Source organism: Peromyscus californicus, unplaced genomic scaffold (genome assembly GCF_007827085.1).
Source record: "Peromyscus californicus insignis strain IS unplaced genomic scaffold, ASM782708v3 Scaffold_7__1_contigs__length_154581171, whole genome shotgun sequence".
Taxonomy (NCBI): domain Eukaryota; kingdom Metazoa; phylum Chordata; class Mammalia; order Rodentia; family Cricetidae; genus Peromyscus; species Peromyscus californicus.
Window position 1 is genome coordinate 110092948 of NW_026294595.1, and position 13953 is coordinate 110106900.

A 13953-nucleotide genomic window follows, 5' to 3' on the forward strand; every position below is an offset into this window, starting at 1 on the left:
AGCCATGTATTATAGAGTGAACTAGGCAAAAATGATGCTGCATAAATGTATTGATTTTAAGAAATTGTTTTCAGCAAATGATGTTTAATTCCTGTCAAGAACAGTTAAGACACCAGAAGCATCATGTAGTAACAGAAGACTAATTTTTAGCATTCCTGGCACTTGTTGTCCTAGCTGAGTCACACTAGGAGTAGTTTGACTTGTTTAGATCCATCTTATTCCCATATGTCTTTTTGCTTATTAATTTTTGTCTTGAAAATTCTACTCTGTCAGTGGAAACAGTTATAAAACCAATACACAGACATAGGAAAGTTGGGGTGAATTGGGAAATAGTTGAGAGCCCCCAGCCAAAATTTACCCTGTAGCTTCTGTCCAAAATGCAGGCCACTGCATAGAGCCCCACCTGCCTCCATCATCACCTCCAAACCTGGGGTTGGGCTCCCCTTGGTCCTGTCATACCTCTGAGTGGGTCTTCTGGCAGAGACATCACAGTCCCAGACCTCTAAGCTAACATGGTGATTTACCATCCCATCTGACTGACAAAGGCCCTGAGGCTGAGGGTCATGGCTACTTTCGGACTCTGCTTTTGATCAGGAAACATAAGAACCCAAGACTTCTGGGCATCTGAATTCCTGGTGGGATTCATGTCACTTGAAAGTTTCAGACATGTTGTACAAAGCCTGTTAGGAGGTAGAACCCAAGTTAAACAACAGTGGTTGATACCAAGTGGGTACCCACCAAGTTTTTCATTGCTTTTACTCTTGCCGGCTAGCCATCTAGTCATCCAGTTGTGATCCTACTCTGCCTACCTATGGAACGGTTCAATACTGTGGAATTGAATGAGATTTTAAGACGACATATTCACAAAACATCTCCCTCACCTTCCTCTCTGTGTAGCCCAGTTGTCAACATCCAAGGGATCTGTCACCTGCCATAATGGTTAAAGGAAACAAATAAAATGTGCCTGTACTTTATTCCAGAAAGAACAGCAGGAACAGGGAGTGATGAGCAAACCCGGGGAATCTGAGTCACGTGTTTGGAACAAAGTCATCGGCTACTCAGTGCCTTTCTGAGCTTACCCATGATAGGGACAGTACTTCGAAGATGATGACTGGGCTAGAAGTCTGGCAAAATGGTGGCATTAGAAGCTGAGGGATGCCAAAGACCCTGCTGATGTGATCAGCAATCCTGAAGAGTCAGGGAGACAGTGCCGGGAAAGTTCTCTGAGTTGGTCCTAGGTTAATGTATCCATTCACTTTTATGACAGGTGATGGGTTCCTAGGATGTTAACAACTCTATTGTAGATAGAAGAAACCATGGGATATCTTGTAGGAATATGTAGTCTTAAATCTCATTTAACTAATGAACATTGATTAATTCTGTAGCCAGACAAAGGAGGCCCACAGTTGTTCAGATGGCTGAGTGAGGACAGAGATCATGATAACTTGGTAGCTTCCAGGGATGCTGGTTCATTTATTGCTCCCATATGACTCCATCTGATTGGCTCCTAACGACCCCCATTCTCAGTCTCCTCTATCAACTCTACGTTAAGAGGAAAGATGGCTCTACTCTTGCCTTTATTTCATTCAGCCTATGATTTCACACTCACGGGCTGCATTTGGCCTCCTTAGAGTTGTCTCCTGACTCCTTGTTACTCATTTTTCAAGACTTTCTGATATTTTCTAGATTATTTCAGGTCAGTTTCTTTCTGATAAGAAGGTTGGAACTTATGTGGAAGTGGATATGTTTGGTTTGCCTGTGGACACAAGGAGGAAGGCATTTAAAACCAAGACATCCCAAGGAAATGCTGTAAATCCTGTCTGGGAAGAAGAACCTATTGTGTTCAAAAAGGTGGGTCTCTTCTGTGAGAGGCAGGTGTTTTCTGGGTGTTTTAAACAGAGGAAAAACAAGCAATTATTTGGTTGTGAGTATATAAAGCAATTGTATTTTGAAGGCTATCGTGAATGCTTTAATTTTATTTTTTCAATATTTTAGCTTTGTTTAATTATATGAATGTCTAGCCTGTATGTAAGTCTATGCATCCTATACATTCCTGGTGCCCACAGAAGAGGGAGGTGAATCACCTAAAACTGGAATTATAGACCTTTAAGAGCTGCCATATGGGTGCTGGGAACTGAACCTGGATCCTCTTCGAAAACAAACAGTATTCTTAACCTTTGAGCCATTCCCCTAACCTCTTAATTTTGATTTAATATATCAAAGTAGCTTCATCTGAAAACCTGTGTGCACAATGGTAAGATCCCCTAACTGAGTTCACAGAACTTTCTACATTGATGATGTGTGTGTAAAAAGAAAGTACCTTTTGGCTCAAATGGCCTCTGAAGCATGGTGGTGCACCCAAATGCAGCCCTGTTTCTGCTCATGTCTTTTCTTATCTTCAGAGAGGCAGCTTAAGTTTTACCTAGATTAGATGAGTAGATACCTGGTTTGGGAAGGGCAGGGCCAGGTTCTTCAATACTTTTCTAGTTCTTTCTTGCTTTTGCTTATTCTTGTAACCAGCATCATTCATGTCCCCACAGGTAGTTCTGCCTTCTCTGGCCTGTTTGAGGATAGCAGCATATGAAGAAGGAGGTAAATTTATTGGCCACCGGATCTTGCCTGTGCAGGCTATTCGGCCAGGTATGTGTAGCTAGAGTTTTCCTGCCTGGCCCACAGTCAAGACAAATCTCTCTCACCTGCCAGTCCCACAGCCACTCAGACCCGATCAAGTAAACGCAGAGACTTATATTGGTTACAAACTGTATGGTCATGGCAGGCTTCTTGCTAACTGTTCTTACAGCTTAAATTAATCCATTTCTATAAGTCTATACCTTGCCACGTGGCTTGTGCCTTACCGGCATCTTCACATGCTGTTTGTCATCGTGGCGGCTGGCAGTGTCTCTGACTCAGCCTTCCACTTCCCAGCTTTATTCTCCTCCTTGTCCCGCCTATACTTCCTGCCTGGCCACTGGCCAATCAGTGATTTATTTATTGACCAATCAGCAACACACTTGACATACAGACCATCCCACAGCAGGTATGGATAGTGTGGTGAGAGACTTTGTCATTAAGGAATGACTTAGGATCTGTTGCTCTGTAGGTTTTTTTTTTTTTTTGGTTTTTTTTTTTTTTTTATATGCTTTAGGGGTCTGCCACCAAGCTCCCAAGAAATACATGGAGATGTATTCTTACTTATGAATGCCTGGTCTTAGCTTGGCTTGTTTCTAGCCAGCTTTTCTAATTTAAATTATCTTGTTTCTCTTTAGCTATGTTTTGCCTCTGTGCTTTTTACCTTTCTTTATTTTATATATATATATATATATATTTCCTGCTTACTTCGTGGCTGGCTGTGTGGCTGGATCACTGGCCCCTACCATCCTCCTCTCCTCCTTTTTTCGCTCCTCCCTCTGTTCTCTAGATTTCCTCCTGTTTATTCTGTCTGTCCTCCAGCCTTGCTTATTTCTCTTTCCTGCCTAGCTATTGGCCATGGAGCTCTTTATTAAACCAATCACATGTTTTAGACAGGCAAAGTAACACAGCTTTACAGAGTTAAACAAGTGCAATATTAAAGAATGCAACACACAAGCCGGGCGGTGGTGGCACATGCCTTTAATCCCAGCACTCGGGAGGCAGAGCCAGGTGGATCTCTGTGAGTTCCAGGCCAGCCTGGGCTACAGAGTGAGTTCCAGGACAGGCACCAAAACAACACAGAGAAACCCTGTCTCGAAAAACCAAAAAAAAAAAAAAAAGAATGCAACACACATCTTTGCAACATTAAACAAATATTCCACAGTATAAACAAATGTAATTCATTTTAAACTAATATTCTGCTACATTGCTCCTTTGTGTTTTTGCTGTACAACAGAGGCTTTAAATTTTTTCAAATCAATTTGGTAATTTTTCAATTTTGTCATGTTGTAGTGTTGCCAGAAATCAACTTTGGCCACAATACTTGTGCACAATAAGCTGTCTGAAAACTCACTAGCAAGTATTTGTGCTTCTGACTCATGAGTCTTGTGGGTTAGCAACATATATTAGTTTATTTTTTACTACTCTAATGAAAATACCTGAGTCAGGCTGCTTTAGGAAGAAATGAAGTTTATTTTGCTCACAGTTTTAGAGGCTACAAGGTCAAGATTATGTCATTTTATCAGCTTTCTTCTGGTAAGGAACTAATTTAAGTGGAGGCTTCCTCAAGGAAGTGTGGGGGGTGGGGATCACCTCACCAGCAGGAAACTAGAGAACTAGGTCGGCCAGGCTCAGTCTTTTTATCTCTCTCAAGAACCATCTCTGGCAAGCACAGGCCTGTGCCTCCAGCTGTTCAGGGTCAACAGATGGGTGATCACTCTGCCTCCAACCTGGGGGACAAAGCGCAACAGCCACAGCATAACAATTGACCGGGCTAGCCTGTGCTCAATGGCAAAGTTGTACTTTGGGATGCCATTTGGACTCATTTCTATCCAGTGTTCATTTTGGGATGCACGCTGAAGGGGTGGTGGCACCCAACATGGGGCTCTTTTAGGGAACCCACTGGTAAGTCAAAAGTGCCTAACTCTACACGTGCATGTTCACACTGTGTTGGTCCCGAAGCACTAATGTCCCATAGACAACACAGATCTGCAGTCACAAAATCACTGCAAGTATGGTTTATTGTAGGGGGTACATTTGAACCAATAATTCAAACTGGGATATACAATTTGCAGGTGAAAAAAATGGTTAGAACAGAAATAATAATAATAATAATACAGAATCAATTATTTTCCCAGCCTGTTGAGGTACACACTACATTATCACTCAGAATTGTGTGATGAAAATGAAAAACAAGTGGACTGTTTGTCATGCACCACAGGTGGGAATGGATGTCACTAGCACTGTGAAGCAAACAGGTGACACTCAGTATCATTGTCACCCTGCAGGCTATCACTACATCTCCCTGCGGAATGAGAGGAACCAGCCCCTGATGTTGCCGGCTGTCTTTGTCTACATAGAAGTCAAAGACTACGTGCCAGATACATATGCAGGTAAACAGGGCCACCTGGGGGGTATCCGCATCTTTGTGGCCTGGTGGAAGGCTAACTGGGCCAATGGTGGGACATTGTGGCCTCATAAGCACAACTTCTTTGGTGTGTATGCTTAGCAGTCAGTTGTTTGAGTCTGTGGGCACGTTAAACATTTCTTGATTGAAATCCTAATATCCTAGTGTTTACTCTCTTTACACAAGGTCAGTCTTATCCTCATGGGACCAACACTTTCCAGCCCATGCTGTTCACTTCTACAGTTATTCATCTATATCTGTACAGTGAATTTACCTCCAGCTAGCTGCAGGTCTCTGATCAAGTCTCAAATTCACAGGCACTAACTTAACCAAAAGTCACATTTTTAATTGTTTGTTGTTGTTGTTGACTTGGTTTGGTTTTCTTTTGTTTGTTTGTTTTTTATTATCAAGGGTCCTAAGAATGAGACACTGGCCATTGGTGGAGACTGTGACAAACATGGAACACGTGTTTCTGGCCCAGAGGTGGCAGCTCTAACTTCCACTGCCTTGTCACTGCCAAACTGTCAAATTGGTTGTTCCATTAGGCCAGAAGACAGGCTTTATGCAAAGAGTCTCCACTTATGATACACTTTTAATCAAATAAGTCAAGTATGGAAGCCATTGCTGGAGTAGACAAAAGCTTCAAAAGAAAGCTAGAGAAGATGCAGTTGAGGGGGAACCATGACTTGAAATGCATGTCATTTGGCTCTCAGAACCGAGTGACTTTGATTTCTCTCTCAAGTTTTAGCAAAGTCCTGCCCCTTATGTATTTTCAAAATGGGGCATATCTGAGTGGAGAGTTACAGGGTTAGGTGGAAGAATAAATGATGCTACATCAATGAGTGGGTGGGTCAGGGATGAATGAATGCATGAGTGGATGGTGGGTTATATGCACGGATGGTTCCTTGGATGGATGATGGCTAGTCAGCTCCTCCAGAAGCCTTGATCTAGAATGTCTCTTCCCTGATTAGATGTGATTGAAGCTCTGTCCAACCCGATCCGATATGTCAATCTGATGGAGCAGAGAGCTAAGCAGCTGGCTGCACTGACCCTGGAGGACGAAGAGGAAGTGAAGAAAGAGGTGAGAAGGTCTCCAGTCTTAACGCATGTCAGTAACGAGTTCCACATCTACTGGCTGGCATGGCCTATGCAACGTCGCACCTCAAAGACATGGCATGCTAGAACACAACTTCTTGGAATTCAGCCTAAAGTCACAAAGCATGATGAGTCAGCAAAATATCCACATTTCTTTCCCTTAGCATTCCTTAGATAACACCAGGGCCTTATCCCATGGCTGTAGTGGATGAATAGTACACATCTTGCTGCTCTGGATGTTTCTAGGTGATTCTGTGTTGATTTAGCAACTAAATCACTGAAAAGCAATCATCACTAAATCATTTAGTATTTTCTTTTGCTTTTCATTTAAAGTGCATGATTTTTTCCAAGTAATTTATGATTTCTTATAATACACAAAATGAGAGGCTCAGTGGGTAAGGGTGCTTGCCCCCAAGCCTGATGACCTGAGTTCAATCCCTGAGACACATATGGTAGAAGGAGGGAACCAATTCCCACAAATTGAATTCCACATGGGCATCGTGACATGTATGTGCTCACACACATGTTAGGCTTGAATCATGGTTGCAGCTCGCGGTGGGGGGGGGGGGGGCGTCACAGCTGGGAGTGTCACAGTGTCATACCTACACATTTTCCTTTTAGGACTGTCTTGGTAGTATCATGAAGGTTCTCATAAATTGTGTTACCATTTTCATTTGATGCTAAAACATTTTTAATTTCTTCCCTTATTTTCTCTGAAACCCCATTAGTCATTTAAGAGTGTATAGTTTAATCTCTATGTATTTGTGTAGCTTATGTGGTTTCTCTTACAATTAGTTTCTAATGTTATTACTCTATGATCTGATATGATATTAAAGATTATTTTGCTTTTTTTGTATTTGATAAGACTAGGTTTGTGGCCTAGAATATTTTAGAGAAGTTTCAATGGGATGCTAAGAAGAATTTATTTATTTATTTATTTATTTATTTATTTATTTATTTATTTATTTATTTATTTATTTTGATCCTTTTATTGAAAATGGATGTTTTTCCTCACATAATATATCCTGATGCTAAGAAGAATTTATTTATTTATTTATTTATTTATTTATTTATTTATTTATTTATTTATTTTGATCCTTTTATTGAAAATGGATGTTTTTCCTCACATAATATATCCTGATTACGGTTTCCCCTCCCTCTACTCCTCCACTTCCTCCCCACCCTCCCATCGGGAACCACCAGCTTTCTGTCTTACATTAGAAAATAAATAGGATTCTAGGGGACAATAATAAAATATAACATAATAAAGTAAAATGTAATCAGATAGAACAAAAACTAACACATTAAAATTGGACAAAACAAACGAGAAGAGCCCAAGAGAAGACACAAGAATCAGAGACCCACTCGATTGCACACTCTGTAATCCCATGAAAACACTAAACTGCAAGTCATGATATACATGCAAAGGACCTGCAGGGTACTTTAGCTGGTGTCTCCAGGGAGGAATTACTCATATCAAAGGCCCATTGGCAGACACCTACATTCTTCAGCTCTTCAGCTGAAGCAGCCATTGGTGAAAGTCTCACCATGGAGCCTTTTGGTGATGGTGCCTCCCATGTTATTTCCCTATCACAGGGCAAACTGTCACTCTGAGGAGAGGGAGGAGATAGCGAGCCTTTGAGACTGCTGAGATCTCTAACTCTGGTGTCCTTCAAAAGCTTCATTTTGTGCCCAACATCACATACCAAGAGCTGATATCACATATTAGGAGCCTATTTGTGGTGAATGAAAACTGTAAAGGATGTAAAAAGAGCAGAAATTGAGACTTAGATCAATATTGCTTTCGTTTTTCCCTCTTAATAAAGTGATTCGAAATGATTTTTATATATGTATACTGCTGGTTAAATTTAGGTTATTTTGCACATGTCTAATGTCATTCAAGAAGCCCTAAATCACAGAGACTCCACATTGGTCTCAGAGAAAATAAAATACCACCCTTTCCATGCCCTGTGGAGTTGTCTAAATCCTCCCTGGCCTCATTTTTGAAACTGGAGAATTAAATTTTGAAACCCTGTCTCAAAACAAAACAAAACAAAACAAATCACCGTTCAGGTTGTTGGTCAGCAACATTGCAAAATAAAAACACAATCTCAATCCTAGGAGTAGATTTATAGTACTTACAGGTACTTATATATAAGTCAAATAAAAAAAATTTAGGATATAAACAACAGCAAAAAAACCCTCTTAAGTAATACATAAGTACTGTCAGTCATTGATACATATGGAACTAGCATGTTGCCTATGGATGTATTTTTGTTCGCAAATTTAATAAAAGTTCAAAGCCCAGATACCTTAATGTAATTACAAAGATGCCAAATGAAATTATCAGCAACTCTTTTTGTTTTCTACTTTTAAAATATACCTATAAAGGAAAAATGTGAATGCTCAATATTTCAGTTAGAAAATTTTCCATAAAGACCTTAAAGTCAAAATAAAATATTTGAGCACGGTTGTCATACTGACAATGGTGTGCCCAAGGCATGGAGGTGAAAGGATTTGCCAGAATAGCATTGACATAAAAATGTTTTATTAGTATCATTACTATTCACATGTGTGTGTGTGTGTGTATGTGTGTGTGTGCACATTCATATCCCACAGAGTGCTTGCAGACAGAACAGAGTTCAATTTGTGGGAGTCATTTCTCTTTCTACCATATGGCGTCTAGGGTCTAAACTGAGGTTCTTGGGCATTGTGACAAATGTCTGTACCCACTGAGCCTGATGGAAAACTTTTAATAAGCAATATACATTATAGACAAAAACACATCAGGCAAATTCCCAGAGAGAAAAAGGACCATAGCCCTGGGAAGGAATGGGTTAGAGTTCTCCCTGAGACTGGCCAATCCAGGAGCCATTAGGAGGTGGGCTCTAATTGTCTGTACTGGGCATCTCAGGCCCTGGGCCAGACACCAAGAAGTTAGGATCTGACAAGTGGGGATGGGATGGCAGGCTGCTTCTTGTTCTTATTTTATTTTATTTTATTTTATTTTATTTTATTTTATTTGCCTATACAGTGATCATATCAGCATATCAGAGGACCAGAGGAAAAAATAAATATAATGAGCATTGTGTGCTTTCCATGTACCTGCCAGTTTATTGGGCCCTTTAATGTATTATCATATGTGGCACTTTCATTGGTTTAGTTGGATTTTGGTTGGACAAATATTCTACCACTGAGCTCCATCCCAAGCTAGTTTAATTACTTGAGATGGCCTTGAACTCCCCATGTAGCCTGGACAGGTCATGAGCTTACCTTAGGCCCTAAGAAACTAAGATTGCTGGCATGAACTGCCAGGCCCACTTTCACTTATGCTTTAAAAATCCATAATGTTCTAATTGCCCCCCTTAGCAAATCAGGAGATGTAGACACTGAGGGGTTAAATTTCTTGCCCAGAGCCACGCAGTTTGTAAGGAAAGGAGTTGGAATTGAAGCACAGACAACATGTTCTCACAACTCCTCATCTATGCCAGCATGTTTCCAAATTTTACATCAAGATTGGGATAGGAGGCTAACATGCTGAGCCTGATTCTGTGGGTCTGGGTGTGGGTCTGGAGACTTGGCCTCTTTAATAAGCTTCGTTGACAGGATCTTCTGGCCTATGGAGCATACTTTGAATAAAATGCATCTACACCACACCCATCACATGACAAAACCATAATATTCTGGAAACCATTAGCAAGGAAGGTTCTTCATTGTCTCCTAGACGGCAGAGTACCTGTACAGATGAACATACCATGTTGTGACAGCATGAGTAAGGCTTTCACAAGCTCAAGGCCGACAAAAGCCCAGCATAGACAAGGGAGGTGGGTTCCTTTAGCTGTGGTGGTATTGACAATTGATAACTGCTAGGGGAGGGAGAGTCAGTTATCTCTCAGGGTATGGTCCCTGGTGGATCCACCCAACTCCTTTAGAGGGTGCCACACTCAAAAGTGTATGGGCAACACAAATTGGACTTTCTAGGTTTAAAAAACATGAAAACATAAAGTTAGGTGGGTAGGAAAAGGAAGTTATATATGGAGGAGATGGGGGAGAGGATGAATATAATCAAAATACATTGCGAGAAATTCTCAAAGAGTCAATAAAAGGTTTTTTTTAAATTTATTTTTGTGTTATGTGCATTGGTGTTTTGCATGGGAGTTGGGTACCCTGGAACTGTGAGCTGCCAGGTGGGTGCTGGGAATTAAACCTGGGTCCTCTGGAACTCAGTGCTCTTAACCACTGAGCCAACTCTCCAGCCCAATAAAAGGTTTTCTTAAAGAAGAAAATGATGCCTTCCCTTTCATCTCTGTGCTACTTAGCTTTGACAATTACAAGTCACTTCTTCTGAATACCCTAGAGCAATCATAGTAACCCCCACTTTTAGAGGAGGCAATGATTGTAATTGTGAAGTAACTTGCTTAATTAAAGATCTGTGGTCTTCTAAAGAAGGACATCATGAGAAGCCCAGATAACCACTGGAACTTCAGCCAATCAATCACTGGTTTGCTCCAGCTGCTTTCACAAATCTATTGAAAGTTTTCAGTGGGTTACAATTCAGGGCTTTGGCTTCATCCTCCTAAAACACTGGAATCATCACCCATGCCATACACAACAGCAGAAGGATTACAAAAGCATGACTCTCAAGTAGTGAAGGCTTTCACCCTGCTCCAAGGTAGAACTCTCAAAGTTTAATGTGCATAAAAATCATGATATAATGCCAATTCAATGAGTCTTGCACAGGTCATAAAATTCTGTGGTTCTAATAGCCTTCCAGGTCTTGAGCATCAGGGCTCTCGGTGTTTAGCATGTGTCAGAATCACCAGGCTGCTTCCTCCAGCATCCATGGATGGCCCCGATGTGATGCCATTGGTTTGAAGTAAGCTCAGGAATTTGTATTAATAAGGATCTGAAGGGCTGCTGGTGCTGACCCAAGGACCACACTTTGAGAATTACTGCTTTGGAGCCCTGTGCCCTCTCTCCTCAAATGAAGCCTATTCACTCCATCTCCTACAATGGCAGCTTAGTCACAGAAACCCAGGAAGGGCTCCTGGAGTAACTCTCCCCCAACCCCCACTCATACTGTCTAGCATTTGTACTCTAAGTGGTCTGTGCAAAACAATCTGGCTTAATCTCAAAGCTGTACACCTACAGAGATGCACAGGGTGTTTAGACTACTTTTTAGAAGAGAAAGCCAGGATACCTTCCTCACTGCAAACTTCAGTCTCAACTTTAAGAAACTTTATAAAAAAAAAATTTTCTAACAAAGATGGCATGCTGTGGGATGGTCTGTTGTTGCTAGAGTTTTTCTGTCTGGCCCATAGTCAGGACAAATCTCTCTCACCCGCCAGTCCCAAGCCGCTCAAACCCGATCAAGTAAACACAGACACTTATATTGGTTTCAAACTGTATGGCCGTGGCAGGCTTCTTGCTAACTGTTCTTAGGCTTTTTGCTAACTGTTCTTACAGCTTAAATTAATCCATTTCTATTAATCTATACCTTGCCACGTGGCTTGTGGCTTACCGGTACTTTACATCTTCCTTGTCCTGATGGCGGCTGGCCGTGTCTCTTCCTCAGCCTTTCACTTCCCCGCTCTATTCTCCTCCTTGTCCCGCCTATACTTCCTGCCTAGCCAATGGCCAATCAGTGATTTATTTATTGACCAATCAGCAACACATTTGACATACAGACCATCCCACAGTAGTCTGTATGTCAAATGTGTTGCTGATTGATCAATAAATAAATCACTGATTGGTCAGTGGCCAGGCAGGAAGTATAGGCAGGACAAGGAGGAGAAAAAACTGGGAAGTGGAAGGCTGAGTCAGGGAGACACTGCCAGCCGCCACGATGACAAACAGCATGTGAAGATGCCGGTAAGCCACGAGCCATGTGGCAAGGTATAGATTAATGGAAATGGATTAATTTAAGCTGTAAGAACAGTTAGCAAGAAGCCTGCCATGGCCATACAGTTTGTAACCAATATAACTCTCTGTGTTTACTTGGTCAGGTCTGAGTGGCTGTGGGACTGGCGGGTAAGAGGGATTTGTCCTGACTGTGGGCCAGGCAGGAAAACTCTAGCTACAATGGCAGGAACTCTGAGACACAGTTGGCCCTCTGTATCTGTGGGTTCTGCCTCCATGCATTCAGCCAACTGTAGATTGTGAGTTTTGTTTAAAATTGCCTCTGTAATGAATGTGCAGGCTTTTTTTCTGGTAATTCTCCTTAAACAGTCAGTACAATAACTATTTACATAGCAATGATCTACAAGTATACTGAGTATGTGCATAAAGTCCTAAACAGTTTTGCACACATTTCACCGAGGGTCTTTAGCACCTGTGGCTTTTGTGATTTTCTGGGCTGTGGAACCAACTTTCTATAGATACTGACACATATATAGAATAGTCAGCAGTGCCATGTTCATTCACATTTTAAAAGCTTTCTGACCCCCCAGTCATGATGATTAGTCAAATGTAGAAAGAGGGGCAGCATCATGCTTTCCATTCATGGATTTATCCATTCATTCTTTTAAACACATTTTTCTGAATTCAGCATAAGATTTAGGTGGTACTGTATTTTCAGGACTTTGCCCATGAAGTGTACCTATTGCTTATGTAACATCAGGAAACTGAATTTTGGCTTATTCCCCCACTCATTCATTAATTCATTCATTCAATAAATATTATTTAATACTATACGTCAGTTACTATGCTGGAATGTATGTATATCAAATCACATATACATATATATGTGCATGGATATATATTTACATATACATACCCTGAAAAAAATAATATTCTCTCTTCCTCACTTCTAAGGAAGAAAATTACATTAATAACAGCTCACACATTAAATTTGCAGTTGTCACTGGTGGTTCAATATGTGGTGGGAATGCTACATTTATCTAAGTGATGTTGCAGCCCTGATGTATGAAGAGACGTTTAGACTACATTCCAGTTACTACTGAAAGAAGTTCTTGGGCATTAGTTGCAAAAGATACCAAGCTAATTTTACATATTATGTGTTCTTTAAGATATTTAAAAAAAAACAGGGCTGGAGATGGGCTCAGTGGTTAAAAATACTTGCTGCTCTTGCAGAGAACCCAGTTTCAGTTCCCAGCATCCACACGGGGACTGAAAACCATCTGCATCTCTAATTCCATGGGATCCAGTATTCTCATCTGCCCTCTAAAGGCACTGGGCGCACGTGTGGTACACATCCATACGTGCAGGAAAAATATTCATGCAGATTAAACAAGTAAATAAATTAATAATTTTTAAAGAAAGCCAGAAGACTGAAGGCAAAAGGTAAATTCATCCCACTACTTAAAGACTTCACTTCTCATTTGTCCTACTAGACTCTTCAAAAATTTTCAAACACAAGTAAAACTCGAAGAAAGAATCGTAAAGTTAATGTTCTTATATCAGTCCACAACTGAATCCTGATTTTCATTTTATCACATATAAATCCCTCTACCCACTTAACACTCTAACTTATTTTTAGTACATTTCAAAGCAGGCTGCAAACGTCAGTGTGCTTCACTCCTAAGCATGTGGAAATGCACAGTCACGATGTGGTTTTCAGGACCGAGTCTGAATTTCTTAGGAATAGGACAGGTACAACAGCTGAGTTAATTGAGCTAACGGAAAGTTGAGGTACAAATTACCCATGTGTTTTGAAAAGCTGTTTTGAGTGAGATGTTGTCTCTAACAGAGCTACAACCCTTGCCACATTTGTCCTGATACCCTGAAATTACAAATCTCCATGTAATTCTGGGAAAATGGCTAACCTCATCCTTCACCCACCAGGATTCAAGTCAACATACTGT

At 40.9% G+C, this 13953-nt stretch overlaps 1 protein-coding gene across 2 annotated transcripts in view; it reads left to right on the forward strand.

The window, feature by feature from the left end:
* Positions 1-13953, forward strand: part of Plcb1 (phospholipase C beta 1) — a 714140-nt gene that overhangs the window by 579215 nt on the left and 120972 nt on the right. For both annotated transcript variants that reach the window (XM_052724082.1, XM_052724081.1), the window contains exons 20-23: positions 1687-1851; positions 2541-2640; positions 4917-5021; positions 6007-6116. In XM_052724082.1, coding sequence (XP_052580042.1) covers positions 1687-1851; positions 2541-2640; positions 4917-5021; positions 6007-6116 — 480 coding nt within the window. The remainder of the gene's footprint in view (positions 1-1686; positions 1852-2540; positions 2641-4916; positions 5022-6006; positions 6117-13953) is intronic.